This window comes from Biomphalaria glabrata, chromosome 3 (genome assembly GCF_947242115.1).
Source record: "Biomphalaria glabrata chromosome 3, xgBioGlab47.1, whole genome shotgun sequence".
Taxonomy (NCBI): Eukaryota; Metazoa; Mollusca; class Gastropoda; family Planorbidae; genus Biomphalaria; species Biomphalaria glabrata.
Window position 1 is genome coordinate 35,383,607 of NC_074713.1, and position 23,538 is coordinate 35,407,144.

The following is a 23,538-nucleotide window of genomic DNA, read 5'->3' on the forward strand; positions in this document are numbered from 1 at the left end:
CATTCCCTCTTCTAAAACTCCATGAAGGTATATTTGTCCATTCAGTTCAATCAACTCATCTCTAAGAATGATTAACAACAAGAGCAGATGTCAACTACATTTGAAATAAGACAACAACAAAATGTATCAGTATAAAAATATTGTTTTCCCAGAATTCTTCAAAGCATTTAAAAAAAATGGATCACAAGCACAAAACAAATATATATATTCACTTGTTCCTTTTGTTACTTGTTCCTATTTACTCACATTTAAGTCATAGTCCAAAAAAAAAAGTTTACATTTTTTCTTTATTGCGACAACTTTTTATTCTCCTATCCAGCTGAAATTCTGGAACATGCTGTCAAACACAGTTTATACTAATTTCAGAATGATCACTTCATTCATTATTGAATTAATTTGAAAATATTTACTGTATTAATGTAATGGGACTCTGAGGAACTAACAATTAGGCTATATTGTATTTTTTGTATTACTGAGTATCAATAATATCCTATTTCCACATGTCTGCCCCAATGCAAAGGTAAGAGAAATGATCAAAACTAATATATGAATGTTGAGTTGACCATAGTATTTGAACATCAAGTAAGAATCTATCTGGGTTTTTTTTTTTTAGCTTTTGTCAAATATATGTATAAACATGAATGCAGGGATCTCTGGGAAAACAAGGGAGACAAATGCAATCAAAGTAACAAATGTGATCAGCACAGAGTCATGGCATTGTCTATGTTTACAAGGAACACAATGAAGTTTTGATCTGATTGATAATGGAGTGATTTTTTCTTTATGAAGAGAGAAAGTTTGTAATATGAACCATTAGCCTAATACATTTTTATACTATTACATTACATTAGTAGTTTTGATCTAGAAAACAGATCTGTAACTTTTTGTCTGAAGTCACTACCACAATCACAATGACTTTTTGTGTCTAAATAAATTGATGAAACAAAAAAGCTATTATTATTTTTTAATAAAAATAGTATGATCTCAGCTATAACTCTATTAAAATGTTATAGTACTTTCCTTATTTTATTATATTTGTTCAAAATGAAACTATTCGTAGCAAATAGTATATACCTTGTGTCTCAGAATGTCACCTTTCATTGCACTAGGTCACTGGTGCCTATGGACTAGGTCTATGACCTGGAGATATTCAGACTCAGCCCATAGTGCAAACATTGGCAACTTTAAAAAAACAAAAAGTGGGAATAAAAAAGTATTAAAGTTATGACATGTGCATGACTTCCTAGTCAAAAACCTTTTGCATAGCTGAACTGAGTGATTTGCACAGATAAAGACTCCTACCAGACTGAGTTGGACTTCACTTCATTACTTGACTTAGCAACACAGAAACAAAACAGAAATGGAATGATGGAATATATAAAGAGTACCACAATATCATACCATTATTAAAACACTATTATTTGAAATGAAAAAAAAAAAAAAAAAAAGTCATAGCAATGTAGTGTGTCAGTGTCAAATAATTCTATCAACTTCATACATCAACTCAAGTTGTATTCAGCAGCTAAGTTTAAGATGTGATAAACTAAGTTTAGATGTTCACTTATCTCTATGTATTTTTTTTGTTTTCTTTTGAATTAGATCATAAATTCTAGTCCAAGTTTTGTTTCTTACAAATATCAAACTAATATTTTCTAAACTCTAAGCTCTGAGTTTCATAACTTATTAAAATAGTGAAAGTTTTTAAACAAAGTAGTGTACATCTTAATAAAAAATATTAATTGCATTGAAACAAGAAAACAACACATGTCCAATATCTCATCAATTGAAGTATAACTTTGAAAAATAAGCTCAGCTTCTAGACCAAGTTGAAATGTTATGAAACTTTGTTTATAGCTCCACACTTTCCAACAGTGGTATCAACATTTGTTTTAACTGCACAATTTTTTACAAGGATTGAGGATGAGAATTGGTCACAAACATAATGTAGAATATCAAAAAGCTGATAATATCAAGTAACAAGAAATATAATCATTTCTGATAAAGTAAAATAGAACAAAAATATGTATGGTCTGACAAAATAAAACTACTGTTACTAATAAAAAAAAAATTAACTTGAGTCATAAATGACTTAACATATTATCTGGCTGGTATTTATTTACTTATGTGAAATAGGCAAATAATAAACTTCTCCATCCTTGGGACAATCTTTTATATAGCCTTTGGTTTTCCGAAACAGAGAGTCTGTCTCACTAGTAAACTTGAGAGCAGTCTCAGTGTGAACAGGAATCTCCTCACAATCACGTGCAGTCAAGTCTTTGTTAAAGCATAACCAAATTTCTTCAATGTAATACACATTTTTCTGGACAGAAAGAAAACAAACAAAAAATTACTACTAAGGTCATTACAATTCTTTCTCTCTCTCAAGGGTTAACATTTGAAGTTTTGTTGTCTCACCTAATGCTCAAGACTATTTAACTTGTTTAGGTTTTTGAGGACAGTATTTAGTAAAGCATCGAGCAAAGAGAGATGCACTCGCTACATACAAGGCAAAACCTACCCAATGCAACGCAACCTGTTAAATCTGAAAGAAGCTAGAGCCAATGCACAGAGGACAGCAAGGATCTGTGCCAATGAATACTGGGTAGAGCTCAGTGAGAATATTCAGATCTTCTAAAACAATGCAGAATTACACTAATCCAACCTCTACATGAACTGCTTTGCAAATGTTGGCAAGAAGGTGCTGTGCCACAAGACCTGCGGGATGCTAAAATCGTTACACTGTATAAGAACAAAGGTGACAGAAGCGACTGCAACAATTACAGGGGAAGCTCCCTTCTAAGTATTGTAGGCAAAGTCTCTGCTCGAGTGATACACGCTGATCGGGTCTATCCAGAATCACAATGCAACTTTTGCTCAGGGAGATCCACGATTGACATGATTTTCTCCATCCCCCAACTCCAGGAAAGGTGCAGAGAACAAAGGATGCCTTTGTATATTGCGTTCATTGACCTGACAAAGGCCTTCAATCTAGTCAGCAGATATGGCCTCTTTAAAATTTTACAGATAATAGGCTATCCACCCAAGCTACTAAATGTAATTGTATCTTTCCACCAAAATATGATGGATACTGTACAATTCAACAGTGCCAGCTCCGAAAGTTTCAGCATAAACAGCGGATTTAAACAAGAATGTGTCCTGGCCCCAACCCTCTTTGGAATACTATTTTCACTGCTAATCCACAACGCGTTTGACAAATCCACTGAAGGCATCTATCTCCATTCCAGATTTGATGGCAAACTCCTAAATATTGCCAGACTGAGGGACAAAACTAAAATCAGAACCAACCTCGTAAGAGATATGTTATTCGCGAATGATGCAGCGGTAGTGACACACACGCAAGAGGAACTTCAGTCACTAATGTCCCACTTCTCTCAGGCCAGTAAAGAATATGGCTTAACTATTAGCACAAAGAAAACAAATGTTATGGGACCACCTACTACAGCACCACCCTCCATCCTCTTAGACGATAACAAGCTGGACGCTGTAAATGAATTCTGCTATCTGGGATCCACAATTAAAGATGACCTGTTTCTAGAAGAGGAGATAAAAAAACACATAGCGAAGGGTGCCTCGACCTTTACTAGACTCAGGTCAAGAGTTTGGGAAAACTAGAAGCTAACTACGGTGACCAAAATGGAAGTCTACAAGGCATGCGTTATGAGTACACTGCTGTATGGCAGTGAATCATGGGACCACCTACACAAAGCAAGAGAGAAAACTGAACTCATTCCTATTGAGATGTCTCCGTAGGATCTTGAAAGTCATATGGAAAGAAAAAGTGTGCAATACTGAGATCCTTGCGCGATCATGTATTCCCAGCATCTTTACAGCCCTTAGACAACGCCGTTTGTGATGGCTTGGACATGTTTGCCGGATGGAGGACAAGCGCATCCCGAAAGTCATCCTCTATGGACAACTCGCGACAGGCACAAGAAAAACTGGTCGCCCCCACCTCCATTACATAGATGTAATAAAACGTGACCTCAAATCAGTGAACATCAATACTGACCATTGGGAAGACATAGCTCTAGACCACACCAGATGGAGAGAGACAGTGACCAAGAAAGTTATGGACAGTGAAAGAACATGGGTCTCAGCTCAGGAAGAAAAACATACAATCCGAAAAATGGCCAGCTCCTCTACCACCAAAGCAAAAGCCACCTTAACCTGCACTATTTGTGGGCGGGAGTGTCTCTCCAAAATAGGCTCCACAGCCACATAAGGAAGTGTGCTCTGAGATGAGCCATTTATATTTAGTAAAGCCCAAGCGAGTGTATCTAACAAGAATTTTGTGTGCAATGAAATATGTCCTTTTAATTGTAACTTAAAAGTTGGTAAAAAAAAATTTTATTGATTAAATGGGGTCAAATTAAAAAAAAAAAGAAACTTAATAAAAAATTAATTTCTAAACATTCTTTTTTATAAGCATGACATGAGGAGTTGTGAAAGTGCATTACATAATATGTATACTTTTTTTTTTTGGGCTAATACAGAGTGTCATGGGTTTTTGTCATTACATTTAGCCAAATATATGAACAAATATATGAACATAGGAAATAAATCTGCTGTTCCTTCCAATTTTATGTAAAATCATGGTAATGTTTAGTAGGTCTTTTAAAATGACATCCCAAAATGCTAAGCAAAAGGTACTGGGCCATTGCAGCCACAGTTAGAACCATTTTTCTGCAATTAATCTTTGATCACATTTTTGCAAGTGATTGAATGATATGAATAGCCAAAGAAAACAGAAATAGGAATCACACTGACATAAGATGTATGCCTAATCTAAAAAGCTTTAAAATTGATATTAAAAACTGATGCTTTATTAAAATGTATTATTTGCAAATTAAATGAAAATGTGTAAAAATGTCTTCATTTCTCTCCTCTCCAGAACATTTGTTTTTTAGCCACAACGACCTTTGAACTTTTGTTAAAAAATTTTCACATTTATTTTTATTTATAGCACATTGCTCAGTCCACTATGGTCCAATCTCTTTTGTGGACCTACAAGGGGAGGGGGTATCTAGGAGGTCTCAGTACTGCCTTTAGGCACTCAGCAAATACAACTCAATTCAAGTCAGGATTCCAACTGGAGCCCCCTAGGTAGATAGCGAAGTGATTAGCGCATACCACAACGCCAGGTATCCTGCCTTTTTTATTATTTGAGCCTATAAACAGATGAAAATTTTCCAATACAAATAATACATGCTAATATAAAATGGGAATAATGAGCTTAGAATTTAAATATTTTTATATAAACATTTAGAATAAATGTTCAGTGATGATCCTAGTTATTTACAGAAAAAAAAACACTTAATGTAACTTTAGATTTAAAAAAAACAACAGAAAACTCTACTAGTTCTAAACCATAGTCTTACCTCTGAGTTATGTAAACAAATTATATTTGGCTTAGCTTGAAAATGTTCATTAAGAATATTAAAAATATCTTGGACCTGAAAAGTCAACACAGACAATAATTGACTTACAAAGTATACAAGTTTATCACTTTAAAAGATGTCTACATTGCCATGTTCTGTTGTAGTTTTATATACAGAATGATACATTATATACAGCAGGTTCAAACTTCTTTTAACCCTATCTTTGATCTCCAATCTGAAGTGAATGGGGTACCACTACCCAAATTAATGCAACAAAGATAAAATGAACAAATAATTTTTGATATAAAAAAAAAACATCACACTAAGTAAAAGACCCAAGGTCACAGTAGAAACTTGAGGTTTAAAACAAAACAAAAAAAGCTAATACACATCAAATAAGAAATATATTTAAATTCCCTCTAAGCCTTAAGAGTCGTTGGCCAGGTAGACTTGATTTCACCTGTGATATTAGCTAATAGTGCATGTAGGTGTTGTGTGTCTAGCACAATTAACAAACTTCCTTTACTTTCTTCAAATGATGCCAGGTACTCAAAATGTTTCTGACCCTAGACTTTAGTATCAGTAACCAATTGTTTATCACTTAGTCAACCCATCCCATGCATCAGTAACCAAGTGTTTAGCATTAGTCAACCCATCCCATGCATCAGTAACCAAGTGTTTAGCACTTAGTCAACCCATCCCATGCATCAGTAACCAAGTGTTTAGCACTTAGTCAACCCATCCCATGCATCAGTAACCAAGTGTTTAGCACTTAGTCGACCCATCCCATGCATCAGTAACCAAGTGTTTAGCACTTAGTCGACCCATCCCATGCATCAGTAACCAAGTGTTTAGCACTTAGTCGACCCATCCCATGCATCAGTAACTAAGTGTTTAGCACTTAGTCGACCCATCCCATGCATCAGTAACCAAGTGTTTAGCACTTAGTCGACCCATCCCATGCATCAGTAACCAAGTGTTTAGCACTTAGTCGACCCATCCCATGCATCAGTAACCAAGTGTTTAGCACTTAGTCGACCCATCCCATGCATCAGTAACCAAGTGTTTAGCACTTAGTCGACCCATCCCATGCATCAGTAACCAAGTGTTTAGCACTTAGTCGACCCATCCCATGCATCAGTAACCAAGTGTTTAGCACTTAGTCGACCCATCCCATGCATCAGTAACCAAGTGTTTAGCACTTAGTCAACCCATCCCATGCATCAGTAATCAAGTGTTTAGCACTTAGTCGACCTATCCCATGCATCAGTAACCAAGTGTTTAGCACTTAGTCGACCCATCCCATGCATCAGTAACCAAGTGTTTAGCACTTAGTCGACCCATCCCATGCATCAGTAACCAAGTGTTTAGCACTTAGTCGACCCATCCCATGCATCAGTAACCAAGTGTTTAGCACTTAGTCAACCCATCCCATGCATCAGTAATCAAGTGTTTAGCACTTAGTCAACCCATCCCATGCATCAGTAACCAAGTGTTTAGCACTTAGTCGACCCATCCCATGCACAATCTTTTGTGTGCACTGAACTATATCAAAAAAAAAATGGGTAAACATGAAGTTTTGTTTTTTTCTTACTTGAAATTTTTCTTCTGATGGTTCAATGTCATGAGCTTTCAAAACACTAAAAAAAAAAAAAAAAAAAAAAAAATTTCATAGTCAGAAGTTTGAATATTTAAACATTGGTTACTATTATTAAGGAGAAAATAAACTACCAAGGCTTTCACAATAAAACCTGTCTAGATTTAAACTCGAGCCCCCTTGTTAGGTGACCAAGCCATAGTCAAGCAGTTTTGGCAACTTGACCACACATCCCACATACACTTATAATTTTTTGTTTTCCCAATGCAGAATGTACTTGTGGTTAAACATCAAATCATTGAAGCCATGCCAAGCCTTTTTGTTCAATTTAAATGTTAAGGTTTTGGAAAACATGAAATAACTAGTAAACTAAATCAAATATATTCCAATTAATTATAATGTTATATTGTACCAATAAAATTCAGTGTTAATAAAATGTATAAAATAAAATAAATTGTTTGTAATACATGTCTTCAATGTCCTCAGGCTTCCAACATGAACAGGTGTCTATAGAATCTGTTCAATATCAGGGAAGTGTTGCAGCACCACTAAGATGTCTATAGAATCTGTTCAATATCAGGGAAGTGTTGCAGCACCACTAAGATGTCTATAGAATCTGTTCAATATAAGGGAAGTGTTGCAGCACCACTAAGATGTCTATAGAATCTGTTCAATATAAGGGAAGTGTTGCAGCACCACTAAGATGTCTATAGAATCTGTTCAATATCAGGGAAGTGTTGCAGCACCACTAAGATGTCTATAGAATCTGTTCAATATAAGGGAAGTGTTGCAGCACCACTAAGATGTCTATAGAATCTGTTCAATATAAGGGAAGTGTTGCAGCACCACTAAGATGTCTATAGAATCTGTTCAATATCAGGGAAGTGTTGCAGCACCACTAAGATGTCTATAGAATCTGTTCAATATAAGGGAAGTGTTGCAGCACCACTAAGATGTCTATAGAATCTGTTCAATATAAGGGAAGTGTTGCAGCACCACTAAGATGTCTATAGAATCTGTTCAATATCAGGGAAGTGTTGCAGCACCACTAAGATGTCTATAGAATCTGTTCAATATAAGGGAAGTGTTGCAGCACCACTAAGATGTCTATAGAATCTGTTCAATATCAGGGAAGTGTTGCAGCACCACTAAGATGTCTATAGAATCTGTTCAATATAAGGGAAGTGTTGCAGCACCACTAAGATGTCTATAGAATCTGTTCAATATAAGGGAAGTGTTGCAGCACAACTAAGATGTCTATAGAATCTGTTCAATATAAGGGAAGTGTTGCAGCACCACTAAGATGTCTATAAAATCTGTTCAATATAAGGGAAGTGTTGCAGCACCACTAAGATGTCTATAGAATCTGTTCAATATAAGGGAAGTGTTGCAGCACCACTAAGATGTCTATAGAATCTGTTCAATATAAGGGAAGTGTTGCAGCACCACTAAGATGTCTATAGAATCTGTTCAATATCAGGGAAGTGTTGCAGCACCACTAAGATGTCTATAGAATCTGTTCAATATAAGGGAAGTGTTGCAGCACCACTAAGATGTCTATAGAATCTGTTCAATATAAGGGAAGTGTTGCAGCACCACTAAGATGTCTATAGAATCTGTTCAATATCAGGGAAGTGTTGCAGCACCACTAAGATGTCTATAGAATCTGTTCAATATAAGGGAAGTGTTGCAGCACCACTAAGATGTCTATAGAATCTGTTCAATATAAGGGAAGTGTTGCAGCACCACTAAGATGTCTATAGAATCTGTTCAATATCAGGGAAGTGTTGCAGCACCACTAAGATGTCTATAGAATCTGTTCAATATAAGGGAAGTGTTGCAGCACCACTAAGATGTCTATAGAATCTGTTCAATATAAGGGAAGTGTTGCAGCACCACTAAGATGTCTATAGAATCTGTTCAATATCAGGGAAGTGTTGCAGCACCACTAAGATGTCTATAGAATCTGTTCAATATAAGGGAAGTGTTGCAGCACCACTAAGATGTCTATAGAATCTGTTCAATATAAGGGAAGTGTTGCAGCACCACTAAGATGTCTATAGAATCTGTTCAATATCAGGGAAGTGTTGCAGCACCACTAAGATGTCTATAGAATCTGTTCAATATAAGGGAAGTGTTGCAGCACCACTAAGATGTCTATAGAATCTGTTCAATATAAGGGAAGTGTTGCAGCACCACTAAGATGTCTATAGAATCTGTTCAATATAAGGGAAGTGTTGCAGCACCACTAAGATGTCTATAGAATCTGTTCAATATAAGGGAAGTGTTGCAGCACCACTAAGATGTCTATAGAATCTGTTCAATATAAGGGAAGTGTTGCAGCACCACTAAGATGTCTATAAAATCTGTTCAATATAAGGGAAGTGTTGCAGCACCACTAAGATGTCTATAGAATCTGTTCAATATAAGGGAAGTGTTGCAGCACCACTAAGATGTCTATAGAATCTGTTCAATATAAGGGAAGTGTTGCAGCACCACTAAGATGTCTATAGAATCTGTTCAATATCAGGGAAGTGTTGCAGCACCACTAAGATGTCTATAGAATCTGTTCAATATAAGGGAAGTGTTGCAGCACCACTAAGATGTCTATAGAATCTGTTCAATATAAGGGAAGTGTTGCAGCACCACTAAGATGTCTATAGAATCTGTTCAATATCAGGGAAGTGTTGCAGCACCACTAAGATGTCTATAGAATCTGTTCAATATCAGGGAAGTGTTGCAGCACCACTAAGATGTCTATAGAATCTGTTCAATATAAGGGAAGTGTTGCAGCACCACTAAGATGTCTATAGAATCTGTTCAATATCAGGGAAGTGTTGCAGCACCACTAAGATGTCTATAGAATCTGTTCAATATCAGGGAAGTGTTGCAGCACCACTAAGATGTCTATAGAATCTGTTCAATATCAGGGAAGTGTTGCAGCACCACTAAGATGTCTATAGAATCTGTTCAATATAAGGGAAGTGTTGCAGCACCACTAAGATGTCTATAGAATCTGTTCAATATAAGGGAAGTGTTGCAGCACCACTAAGATGTCTATAGAATCTGTTCAATATCAGGGAAGTGTTGCAGCACCACTAAGATGTCTATAGAATCTGTTCAATATCAGGGAAGTGTTGCAGCACCACTAAGATGTCTATAGAATCTGTTCAATATAAGGGAAGTGTTGCAGCACCACTAAGATGTCTATAGAATCTGTTCAATATCAGGGAAGTGTTGCAGCACCACTAAGATGTCTATAGAATCTGTTCAATATCAGGGAAGTGTTGCAGCACCACTAAGATGTCTATAGAATCTGTTCAATATAAGGGAAGTGTTGCAGCACCACTAAGATGTCTATAGAATCTGTTCAATATAAGGGAAGTGTTGCAGCACCACTAAGATGTCTATAGAATCTGTTCAATATAAGGGAAGTGTTGCAGCACCACTAAGATGTTGCACTTTAAAATAATGTTAGTGTGTGTGTGGTGGATGTACTTCACATTGGGAAAGTTCTGAAGGTTGCAGGGCTCCTAAATTTCCAAGTAGGATCTTTAAGCTGCCCTATAAATAATGAATATGCACTCTAGATTAGAAAATGGTAAAGGAGCTGTGGCCTGTCTCATTTAACTGCCCAGTCATTGTTGCAGAACAGTTGTTGGAATAACATCTTTAGTCTAGGCTCTAAAAACTTCTACTGTGCTTCCCTTATTTTTAGAAGACTCTATCAATAGTGTACTAAGGTATACTTGAGCTAACCCTCCCTCTTTTTAGAGTATAAGACATTATTATTCATTATATTTCACTAAGAACATCTTTAGAAACAAAATAAAAACAAAAACATATTCTTTTCAGAAGCTGATTGCTTCAAAATGATTTACAGTTGAGTGTATATTCTGATATTGCTGCTCAAGGTGATCTATACAATGTGGTGGGGTAATGCTATTGACAGAGTGCTATTTAGTGTTTTTGGAAACTAAATCAAAATAAACAAATTTACTACAAAACTGTGTTAGGCTATGTTATATATATCGTACCATAAAGTGCAAGTGAAACTTTTTAATGAATCTAATTTTTTTTTTATTAAACCTGAGCAGCCTTTTTTTTTCAGAATAGTTATATGTTGTTAAATAAAATAAATCTACAGAATTGTGTCTTTAACAATTGTTTGAAACATGTTTTGGTTATCTTTCTACTTGAGAAGAAAATGTTGGTTCTTTATCATGTAATGCAATGTGCAAAGACTAATGTAATGATAGTGTTGTAACCCTGCCTTGCACCAGTGCTTGAGATGCGCACTAGCGCACTGTTGAATGTAAACAGGAAGACACTAGAATAGAAAGAAGAACAGTGCATCAGGGATTGTGAAGAGTCTGAATGTTTGGAAACTAAGAGGCCAACTTTTGTGCTGCCTAAAGGTTGTAGTAGGGACCTGGAGCAAAGCGGAGAAGGCTGTCGTTGGTTCACATTCGGGTTAAGTAACAAAGGACTGGTATACTTAGTAGTAAGACTCTGAGGAAGCTGAAAGATGTTATGTGTTTGTCCTAGTGAATAAACACAAATAGTGCCTACCCTAGAGTTGCAACAATAGGATCTTGAGTACCTCAGTTTTGTATGTGATCATCTAAAGCAACGGCTTACCAACTAAAGTTTTTTTTCAAGTAGCCATACAATGGTCATGAGAAGCATTTTCTTCAACATTTATTTGTAAGGCCTACTCTGTCAGTATCTTGCCTGTGCACACTACCAAGTCTGTTGCTTCTATTCCTTGCCACCTCATACTTTATTATTGTAACACATTGCAATTAATAAGGAGCAAATAGCAACCATAGCTAGAAGGTTAAAAGTACAAAGCAATCTATGTTACCGATAACTATTTATCAGTCCAGATGTGAAGGTATTATAAAGGTCACATGTGACATCATCTGGTTATACACATGAGATAAGCAGACAGGTCAACAGAGATAGGAAGCATTGTGAACTGACCCAAATAAATTGATGGTCTGGTAAAGATTCATTGCACTGGTAAAATAATTCATTTCTCCTTGCAATGTGGGTAAATTGTAAGCACAGGTTCCATGTTTGTTCCATTCATGTTCCCTGAGGAATGAAGAAACTATTATTTTTACTTCAGACATGACAAATACATTAAAACAATTTGTTATCAATAAATATAATTTCATTTTCACTAAATCATAAATAGTTTTGAAGAGAAATTTAACACATCTATTGTTTTATTATATTTTTCCCCACCAAAAAGATTTATCCAGACCTACCATAGAAATGTTCTAGCACCACTCTTGTTATAATATGGCCACTCCAAATCAAGTCTGTCTCTCAAACTCTGAATAAAACAAAATTAGCATTTCATAACAAGGACCATTCAAAGATCACATCACAAACCAAGAGACTAGAGACATGGTTACTGCAGCGATTGGACCCCATGATGACCTGCTAACTATCGTAAAAATCTATGGCTATATTACAAGATCTTTGGGGCTCGCAAAGACCTTCCTTCAGGGGACAGTACCAGGAAAAAGAAGAGGCAGACAGATAAAGTGATGGGATGACAACATAAAAGAATGAGCAGGCCTGCCATTGAAAGAGGTTCTAACTAAGGCAAAAGATAGAGAGGAATGAAGAAAGACTGTCGACGAATCTTGCATGGTGCCCCAACGGTCCAACAGACTAAGGTAAAAAAAGTTAAACAAGGACCAGGGTTCAGTAAACTACTTAGTTTCATCACTTAATAATATCTAAAACTTTGTATGCTGCTATTTATGTTAAGGCTGATATAAATGCTCCAATGACCAGCAGAATAAAACATAGGCTTGAGTAGGGCAGATTGTGTGTGTTAACAAAACCAACCTTTTATCTTGTTCAAGATCAGCTGTTGAAATGAGACTAATATGCATCATTGAGCTTGCAGTGTATCATTTTAAATCAACAATATATTTCATTGAACCCAAAATGTATTACAGTGAGTGTTATATATTTTGCTATTAATTCACATTAATATTATATGAAGTGACTAAAGGCAAAACTGAATATCATTAAATTCACAATCATCTACCTCAATCTGTGTATAATCAAAAGGCATGGAGCTATTGCAGTTCTCAGGCTGTGGTTCGTTTGCATTAGATGGCCTAAGAAAAAAAAAAGGTCATGAACGTATTAATTTTTCTCTTGTAAGATGAAGAAAAAAATCTATTGACTTTAAAGCTGCATAATAACAAAAAAAAAACAACTTACCACAATCCATGAATGGTCCAATTGTTTACTTTTTCTGGCACAGAACATCCCTAAATTAAAAAAAAAAGATTTACTATTATGAAACTAACAGCATAACATGCTAATGTTTTGTTTTGTTAAGGTAACAGCATTACATGCTTATGTTTTGTTTTGTTAAGGTAACAGCATCACATGCTTTTGTTTTGTTAAGGTAACAGCATTACATGCTTTTGTTTTGTTAAGGTAACAGCATTACATGCTTTTGTTTTGTTAAGGTAACAGCATCACATGCTTTTGTTTTGTTAAGGTTACAGCATTACATGCTTTTGTTTTGTTAAGGTAACAGCATTACATGCTTTTGTTTTGTTAAGGTAACAGCATTACATGCTTTTGTTTTGTTAAGGTAACAGCATTACATGCTTTTGTTTTGTTAAGGTAACAGCATCACATGCTAATGTTTTGTTTTGTTAAGGTAACAGCATTACATGGTCATGTTTTGTTTTGTTAAGGTAACAGCATTACATGCTTTTGTTTTTTAAGGTAACAGCATTACATGCTTTTGTTTTGTTAAGGTAACAGCATTACATGCTTTTGTTTTGTTAAGGTAACAGCATCACATGCTAATGTTTTGTTTTGTTAAGGTAACAGCATTACATGCTAATGTTTTGTTTTGTTAAAGTAACAGCATTACATGCTTTTGTTTTGTAAAGGTAACAGCATTACATGCTTTTGTTTTGTTAAGGTAACAGCATTAATAATAATATAATAATAATAATAATAATAATAATAATCTTTATTATCCGTAAGGAAATTTGTCTTACAATTTGTGCATTACACCAAACAAAAAACATTATAACTATAAGGTAACAGCATTACATGGTCATGTTTTGTTTTGTTAAGGTAACAGCATTACATGCTTTTGTTTTGTTAAGGTAACAGCATTACATGCTTTTGTTTTGTTAAGGTAACAGCATTACATGCTTTTGTTTTGTTTTGTTAAGGTAAAATGTTGCTTAGCAAGAGTTTAGGTAGGATAATATAGTCTATGTAGACATCCTCTATACCACTCACAATGACAATGTCAATGTTGGTCTGTGCATTGAAGTAACACACTAAAAGTCTTTCTGAAAAGAAAGCTATTTTCTTTTGTAAAAACACTCTTCTAAGTTGTCTTGAGGCAATATTTCATAGTGAGTTCATTTGCTAAAGCTTTGGCAAGTTAAAGCTTTGGCATGTGCATCTATCAAAATTCTTTAATTTCTTTGAGTTAAAGTTTTGGCATGTGCATCTATCAAAGTTCTTTAATTTCTGTAAGTTAAAGTTTTGGCATGTGCATCTATCAAAATTCTTTAATTTCTTTGAGTTAAAGTTTTGGCATGTGCATCTATCAAAGCTCTTTAATTTCTTTAATTTTTTGTTCTACAATTCTTTTATGATTTATGTGTAGAGAATTCACAATTTATTACTGAACCATAAGCGTCACTTATTTGATTTACTAAACTGAATGAATTACTTTTGGTGGACAGATCTGAACTCACCAAAAGGCAAAAGGCTGCAGCGGCTAAGCAGGAGGAAAACAAAAATGAATGATAATACTCTTCTCACATGAGTTTACAAACACAAACAAACACCAGGGGTAACAATCAATATAAAACAAACATATTCACAACACTACATGTCAACCAATCAGCAGGAATAGGGTCATTAGTGTGTTAAGCAACAACTCTAGGCCTGGCCTCATAAAAAAAAAAAATAACCAAAGAATTTCATATCAGCCTACCAAACGAGGGGAAAATGGACAATCTATCATCTATCTAAAAACAATTCAGATGGTCAAGAGAGGTAAAAGAAACAAACTTACTGATTCCCTAAAGTAATAGCATGATGTTGTTGGCCAAAACTGTGCCAGCAGCAAAAACTCCCAGTCCTCATTGTTTTGAGCTTTATAAGTTGGTGCAGTGGAACCTTGACTTGAAAAATAATATTGAAATGATTATGAACATGTCTTCATTTTTTTTAAATATAAGTCTTTACACAGGTACACACTCAACACTAACATCATACACGATATATGTGGACCAATTGGAAAATAAATCAACTTATAAAACTATGGATTTGAACATGTCAACTTATAAGGATAACATAAAAAAAATCATTGTTCCTCTTACCTCAACAATGCACCAATAAACACAACAAGCAACTGTTTTAGCATGACTGCAACAATCTGTAATGAGCAAATAGCAGACAATCAAATACAAAAATTTTGATCATGTTCACCGTCCAGAGGCATAATGAGGAGATGCAAGGGGTTTCCACATCAATAGTGAGGAGGTGCAAGGTATCTCTACATCAATAGTGAGGAGGTGCAAGTGGTCTCTACATCAATAGTGAGGAGGTGAAAGGGGTTTCCACATAAATAGTGAGGAGGTGCAAGGTATCTCTACATCAATAGTGAGGAGGTGAAAGGGGTCTCTACATCAATAGTGAGGAGGTGAAAGGGGTCTCTAAATCAATAGTGAGGAAGTGAAAGGGGTTTCCACGTCAATAGTGAGGAGGTGCAAGGAGTTTCCACATCAATAGTGAGGAGGTGCAAGGGGTTTCCACATCAATAGTGAGGAGGTGCAAGGGGTTTTCACATCAATAGTGAGGAGGTGCAAGGTATCTCTACATCAATAGTGAGGAGGTGCAAGGGGTTTTCACATCAATAGTGAGGAGGTGAAATGGGTTTCCACATCAATAGTGAGGAGGTGAAAGGGGTCTCTACATCAATAGTGAGGAGGTGCAAGGGGTTTCCACATCAATAGTGAGGAGGTGAAATGGGTTTCCACATCAATAGTGAGGAGGTGAAAGGGGTCTCTACATCAATAGTGAGGAGGTGCAAGGGGTTTCCACATCAATAGTGAGGAGGTGAAAGGGGTTTCCACATCAATAGTGAGCAGGTGCAAGGGGTTTCCACATCAATAGTGAGGAGATGGAAGGGGTTTCCACATCAATAGTGAGGAGGTGCAAGGTATCTCTACATCAATAGTGAGGAGGTGCAAGGGGTTTAAACATCAATAGTGAGGAGGTGAAAGGGGTTTCCACATCAATAGTGAGGAGGTTAAAGGGGTTTCCACATCAATAGTGAGCAGGTGCAAGGGGTTTCCACATCAATAGTGAGGAGGTGCAAGGGGTTTCCACATCAATAGTGAGGAGATGGAAGGGGTTTCCACATCAATAGTGAGGAGATGGAAGGGGTTTCCACATCAATAGTGAGGAGGTGCAAGGGGTCTCCATATCGATAGTGAGCGGGTGCAAGGGGTGTCCATGTTAAAAAAGATTTGGGTAAATGTTCAATTATTTATTTTAATATATCTGGTAAAACTCCATTTTAAACAACTAATAGACATAGCAACTTCTTGATCAGTCGGATCAAAATTCTGAACTAATACATCTAATACACAATATTTTGGCTGTCATTGGGGTGCTAGCTGTTTTGGGGCCAGAAAATCTGACATTCAGGAAACAAAACATTTTAAAATAAACATTCTGTTTATGATCACTGTTTACATGCCTCAACATGTCTTACCTAGTGATGGACAAGACTTATTACTTGATCTACTACAAGACTCAAACTGTTTAGGTAACCAGCATACCTAGTCCTTCTTGGCCCTCTCCCTCTGTCCCACTCTACTATCATTCATTGACATCCTAGCTCAACTCTATAGGTTGAACATAAAGCTCATTTTAAAATTAATTCCTCTTTATCTCCTACTACTAAAAATAGTAGAGAGTTATAGGGATGTATGCATAAAGCAACCTAACATTACTCCCTGAAAAAGTCATTGACACCATCCTTAGTTGAAATCTAATGGAAATAAGCAAACAGTTATATGCATAAAAAAAATAAATATTGAAAACAAATTGAAAATATCATTTATATATATCTGCTAGTGACAGATCTTTATGGGTACAGCTTGCGGCCCAAAGCGGGAGGATCTAAGTCTAAGTTTTGATTATATATTAACATATATAGATCTATAGACCTATATAGATCTAGATCCAATTATAAACTAGATTCTAGATGTATAGATTGAGATCTAGAATCTATATCTATTTTATAGTATTATATAGATCTAGAATCTATATATATTTTATAGTATTATATTGAGTATAGTTGACACTATTGACTATTGCTAGCAATGCCCGGGTGGTGTGAGTCGTACGGGGCATCACGTGGTGGGGGGCATCAAACTAAGGACAAACTTTCTCAGTAAAACTACACATTGTACTTACATTGTACTTACATTGAAACATTTATTTATTTTGGTAATTTCTTATGTCCTATATTCTTTCTTAAATTAAATTAAATGTAAGCTACAGACGAGCTTGAATCAAATTTTACCAGATTTGTTTAAACCTCTGAAGGCAACACACTTTTACACTTATTTTGAAGCCCATGGTACATGTTGTTACTTCATTGTTCGATGCACTGGTTATGGACAAGGTTATAATGGTGTATTTTTTTACTACTAATTAGTTCATTGTAATACTATAATGTAAAAAGAATCAGTAAAAGGAAAGGTGAAAAAGATTTTAAATGTTTGGTTCTTCCGGCAAATGCCAAATGGCGAGAAAGTTTTGAGAAAGTGAAAGTGTTGCTCACCAAAATAAAACTTTTTTATTTTGCTTCCTCTACATACTCTTCTGAACAAGCAATACAACATCTGCATTTAAACGATGGATTCAATGACTGCTGGAGGTTAGTGATGCTATAGCATGCTCAGTGTGCTATGGTCCAATCTCTTTTGTGGACCAGTAGGGGAGAGGGAATATGGTAGAATGTTTTCCGTGCTGCCTTTAGGCACTAAGCAAACACAACTCTGCTAGATTTAGGATTTGAACTGAACCCCCTTGTAAGGTGGTCAAGCCGTAGCCAAGCCTTTTAGCCCCTAAGCCACACATCGCTTGCTTTGTAAGTGACAAGGCAACAGTATTGCCAGCAAGGCTCAAGATTGAAATGAGGGGAAGATGTGGAGAGATTATCTGTAGAGAATCTTGGACATCATGCGTTTTAAAGCAGAATCTCACTCCACTGGCATTGCTACGAGATGAGAAAAGAATCGGCAGGACAAAAACAAAGAAATATCTTGGAGTGAAATTACTATCCAAGTACAATCCATTCCTGAGAGATAGACTATGTACATCCTCACTAATACAAAACTAATTTATTAGGATATTAGTGATCATGAAAACAAAAATTATACAGAAAGTTTAAAAAGTCAAATATTTTAGGATTATTTTTGACAGTACGCCTAAAATCTAAAAAAGCTGGATCAAAATTTTATGGTACATTGTCATGCAGAACATCAAAGAAAAAGTCTCCAGGCGAAAAAAGATGAAGATAGATTTTATATTAACATACAAGAAAGAGCTACTGATGGAAATATCTTCCTTGGACCATATTGTTTATGAAATAATAGCCCCATAAAATCAACGTCAAGATATGGCAGATAATATGAATTTTAGTCAGCTGTATAGGATCCTCAGATAGAAATCAATCTCAATGGTTCTACTAGCAAAACAGAGAAAAATGTTGATTGAGGGCTTCAATTAATTGTTGCAGTTTCTCAAGAAGTCTCCGAAATTCCAAAACAAGAATCTGTTGAGGGTTTTATAAAAAAAACATTTGTTGGTCCCTGAATATTGCCATCTTGATTCGCATATTGTTTTTACTATTGTGGTAAGTGTGGCTACATGCAAGCAAAGTTTTTCCAACTTACTTTGATAAAGAATTATTCAATTACTTATGATCAATGATGAAGAATTTACAACTCACTAATTTTACAACTTCGTCTACTGAACAAGACCTAGTGGAAAAGGCTGATTTTGATAAAATTATCAATAGTCTGCAAGAAAGCATGTTAGATTCACTTGTATTATCTTTTTGTAAAATCAATTATCTTCTTATCTTATACATGATACAGACATTACTTCAAAAAAAGAAGATGATTATGTCCTAACCGTCATACATTTAGTCATGCATATTAACCAATAACCTAAATTCTGCCAAGTCACTGGTTTTCCTGGCTAGCTCAGGCTCAGGCTCCCCTTCAATGCTCTAATAGCACTAGGGAAGAAAGAACATTTGTACAAATTTGTCCTAGCATATGGATCGAGGAATGTGCCTTTATCTTTGTGTCTTTCTGAGTATTTTATTAAATTTTTTTTGTATTTGAAGATTATGGTTTAGTGTTTTATGTATAATTGCTACTTTACTTTTAAGTCTTCTATCCTGAAGGCAGACCTGCCTACCAAAAAAAGTCCAAATGCGTAACGCTGATGGTCAAAATGCGTATTTTGGCACCACAAGGCGTAACACTTCAGAAGGGTTTCTAAATTTAGTGATTTCTAGTCAAATGTGAATATTCGTTTGTTATGAATCTCACTTCTCTATTTTGTGTCTGTTCCAGTTTCTTAATGTTTTCTTGAGTTGAGGGGTCCCAAACAGAGGATGCATATTCTATTATTGGCCTAACCAAGCTTAAATAACATTTTAGTTTTATGTTCTTATTTGATTTATAGAAATTTCTTTTAATAAACCCTAATGCTTTGTTTGATTTTTTGATAGTTTCATCAATATGGGAATTCCGTGACATTTTTTCATTTATTATAACACCTAGGTATTTCTTATAATACTTATATAGGCCTATATACTTATAAATATATAGCCTACCCATATAGAATATAGGTAGGCCTATAGGGCGTAGCCAGGATTTTTTGAGACCCCCTCATTTCCAAAAAAAATAAATATATATATATATATATATATATATGTTTGTATGGATGGATGTGTTGTGTGTACATAATTAATCTCTATTACATTCTGACCCTTCATTCTTTTGGAAGATGTTTATTGTGCCCTAGAAAAGGTTCTTCCTGGAGTTAGTGAAAAAATTGTAGACTCCTCGCCCTTGTCAGCAAGGGGTCTGGGGAAGTGCTGAGAGCTCCCAAAGCGCGGGGCAAAGCCAAGCACTATTTCTGGTTTTGAAAGCCAACAAAGTGCATATATTCTGAGGTACCTACAGTGCATTATCCTGCTATTAAAAAGTTTTATTTCAAAAACCTAATGTGCTATTCTTACTGACTTAGACTCTCCTGCGCCATTCGGCGCATTTGCTGGCAAGCTGTTTCCCCAAAAATCTGTCACTGGCAATGTCTGAGCCTCTTCCCACCTGCTCTGAAGACCTCCATGAAAGTGTGGCGCCAAGTTATACTAGGATGTCATCGCAACTCTTATGCGTAATTCATTTTGTCGGAGAACATGTTCTGCAAACCTCATGCGACATTCTGTCACAACCTTACTAAGGGGTCAACTCACATTTCGGCATACGATTTCCTTGATTTAGACCCAATCTCTATAACTGACTCCTAAAATTCGTCTTAGCCATCTTTGTAGAGCCACATTTAGTGCTTTTCAATTTCATTGCACTTTATTAATGGTAACTTCTCTTGACTATGATCTTGGAATTAGGTGACTATTTTGCTTTAGATGTTATATTGAAAAGAGAAGTTATATCGAAAAGGGAAGTTTTATCGTTAAAATCATCAGTTGGGGGGATTTAAACTAAAATATAACTGGAGTTGTTTTTTTTTTAATTCAAAACCACATTTAGCTACGGTCATAGAATTTGGTGACAGTAGTTCGCTTAAGAAATAATATTGAAGAGAGAGGCTTTCAACTTTAAAACGCTCTGTGGGGGATTTTAAACTCAAAACTATCTTGAGAGGTTTTAAACTTTTAAAAAAGCCATCTAGAGGAGAGGGGTTGAAACTCAAAACCCCCAATTAGCTTGGCTACGCTCAAAGAATTTTAGTATGTAATTTGCTTTTTTTTTTTTTATATTGAAGAGGTATTTTTTAGCATCAAACCCCTCTGAAGGGAAATTTAAACTCAAAACACCCATATAAGGCTTGGCTACGCTCATAGCATTTTGATTGCGAAATTTATTTTTTTTATTTTGAAGATTTATTTTTTAGCTTCCAACCCAACTGGTGGGGGGGTTTAAACTAAAAACCCCTTTGGCTATGCTCAAAGCATTTTGAGTGCGTAATTTGCTTTTTTTATATTGAAGAGGTATTTTTAACTTCAAACCCAGCTGAAGAGGTGTGGTAAACTCAAAACCCCTTTGGCTTCGCTCATACAATTTTGAGTTTAAAATGTGCTCTTTTATATTGAAGAGGGGTTTATTGTAAATTTTGGAGAGGGGTTTAAAATCGTGCTCTTGAAATTTTGGGATTGTCTTTTGCATTTAAATGCAAAACCCCCTGGTAGGGGGTTTTAAAGTCAAAACCCCTTGGTAGTGGGTTTCAAACTCAAAACCCCATGGTAGGGGGTTTCAAACTCAAAACCCCTTGGTAGGGGGTTTGAAACTCAAAACCCCCTGGTGGGGGGTTTTAAACTCAAAACCCCCTTGGCTGTGCTAAGACAAGTGATGGTTTAGTATTAAAATTTCACCTAAAATAAACAAAATTAAAGCAAAAGATCAGTCACTAAACTCGGACACCTCCCCCTACAGGAGGGGGGAGATTTCATTTCAGGGACCCCCCCCCCCTGGTTATGCCCATGAGGAGTATTCTAATCATGGATCCATCAGAATTCATAATCTATTAAAAAAAAGGAATTCTTTGTGAAATAGCAATGCTTAAATAATGACTACACATTATTTCAAGATCAGAAACTTTTCACTTTTATACGTTTTTTTTTGTTGTTGTTGTTTTTAGGAGGGCATCATGAGGAACTGCCACACAGGGCAACAAATACTCTAGCTACACCACTGAGATAGAGTCTATTCTATTATATTATAGTGAATAGTCTATAGCATGGGCATAGGCTATTGACTATCAGTAGGCCTAGTATAGACAGTGTCACTAGTATAGTAAGAGATTCTATAATAGTTAATAGTCTAGATCTATATTAAATATTCTATAGTAAACTATAGTTACATATTTAGATTTTAGATAGGATATAACTATAACCTTAGGCCTTAGAACTTAGATAGTGTAGCCCTGAGGCTATGTCTATCTATAATAGATATAGAATTAGAATATATTCAATAGTTATTATAGACAGACGAGACTGTCACTATCAATCATGTAATGTAAAGGCTGAGTATGTAAATAATGTAAATGTAGGTAATCATGTGACTATGAGTATGAAATGTAATCTAATTAAATTTAAATAGATATTGTAACAATAATGTTAGACTAGAGTCTAGACTAGCTCTACTTTATTTACCTTTGCCGTGAATTAAAATGTTAATGTACAAGTTATTAATGTTTTAATTAGATCATAGATCTTGTATATGTCCTATTCTTTGTACACTTTTGAGTATTACTAGATCTATATTAATGTAGTCTGGTCTTCTGGATCTATATATAGACATCTTTAGAGATGTACACTAGACCTATCTATATATAGAGAGATCATGACCTAGATCTAATCTAGATCCAAGTTTCTTTCAGTATCCGCGGTATCCGCTAACTAGTTTATAATTTGCATGCATTGACACATATAACGTATATGGGTCTGTGCGTGCTTGCGACACACAACAAAAATACAAACACACATTTATTTTTTGAAAACTATCTTTCACTTATCTTATTGATTGCCTTTTTATACAGATCCAGACGTCTAGATTCGATGTGTGAGTGTGTTTTAATATCGACCAACGATCTAGATCTAAATCTCTAAATTTATCATTTAATGATTTTTAATAGATTATGAATTCTGATGGATCCATGATATAGGCCTATATAAGTATTATAAGACAGCCTTTTAGTGTTGTCAATGTGTTACCAGTGGCGTAGCTAGTGATTTTAGTGTCCGGGGAGGCTTGACTTTGTTAGGGTTCCCTACATTGCCATTTGGTATCATGACATGAGATATTGCAAAGAATATGTCTCTAAACTTAAACAAGCAAAATAAATAATACCTAAAAAAAAATAACAAAAACTAAGCTATAAGAGTTTTACCAGACGTCCAACAAAAGGAGGACATGTCCTTCTTTTTTGGTGCCGTACACTCCGTCCGGCATGTTTGACCTATGTTAAAATGTCCGACTTTCACTCAGTTGTTTATTGCGATTGCGTATTATTCATTAGTCGATCTCTGTTCTTTATATTTTGTGGTTTAAACTTACTCCCTCATAATAAAGAAAAAATGAGATGTTATTTGACGGTACATATTAAATTAGCTGCTTCATGATCAGATGTTTTTATCTCAACGCTGTTCATAAACCTGTCATGCTGAGCTTATGAAGATCTATTAAT

The 23,538-nt window shown here is 35.4% G+C and overlaps 1 protein-coding gene across 1 annotated transcript; it reads right to left on the bottom strand.

Moving 5' to 3' along the window:
- Nucleotides 1-126: 126 nt before the first annotated feature.
- Nucleotides 127-22,670, bottom strand: LOC106052262 (ribonuclease T2-like). Its single transcript, XM_056024748.1, has 10 exons — nucleotides 22,505-22,670; nucleotides 15,396-15,451; nucleotides 15,089-15,197; nucleotides 13,249-13,298; nucleotides 13,070-13,142; nucleotides 12,273-12,340; nucleotides 11,983-12,096; nucleotides 6,994-7,039; nucleotides 5,400-5,474; nucleotides 127-2,320 (listed from the first exon to the last, which is right to left on the bottom strand). Exons 2-10 carry the CDS (start codon nucleotides 15,437-15,439, stop codon nucleotides 2,117-2,119), a joined length of 783 nt encoding a protein of 260 aa, XP_055880723.1. The 5' UTR covers nucleotides 15,440-15,451; nucleotides 22,505-22,670; the 3' UTR covers nucleotides 127-2,116.
- Between the last annotated feature and the right edge of the window lie 868 nt (nucleotides 22,671-23,538).

What these genes read in the sequence shown, in the direction of transcription:
- LOC106052262 (XM_056024748.1), bottom strand. Translation starts at nt 15,439, where the DNA reads ATGCTAAAACAGTTGCTTGTTGTGTTTATTGGTGCATTGTTGAG. An exon ending in TTGATTATACACAGATTGAG is followed by an intron (nt 12,341 to 13,069) that starts GTAGATGATTGT and finishes TGTTTTATTCAG; the next exon opens with AGTTTGAGAGACAGACTTGA. An exon ending in CAGACCATCAATTTATTTGG is followed by an intron (nt 7,040 to 11,982) that starts GTCAGTTCACAA and finishes TTTTTTTTTTAG; the next exon opens with TGTTTTGAAAGCTCATGACA.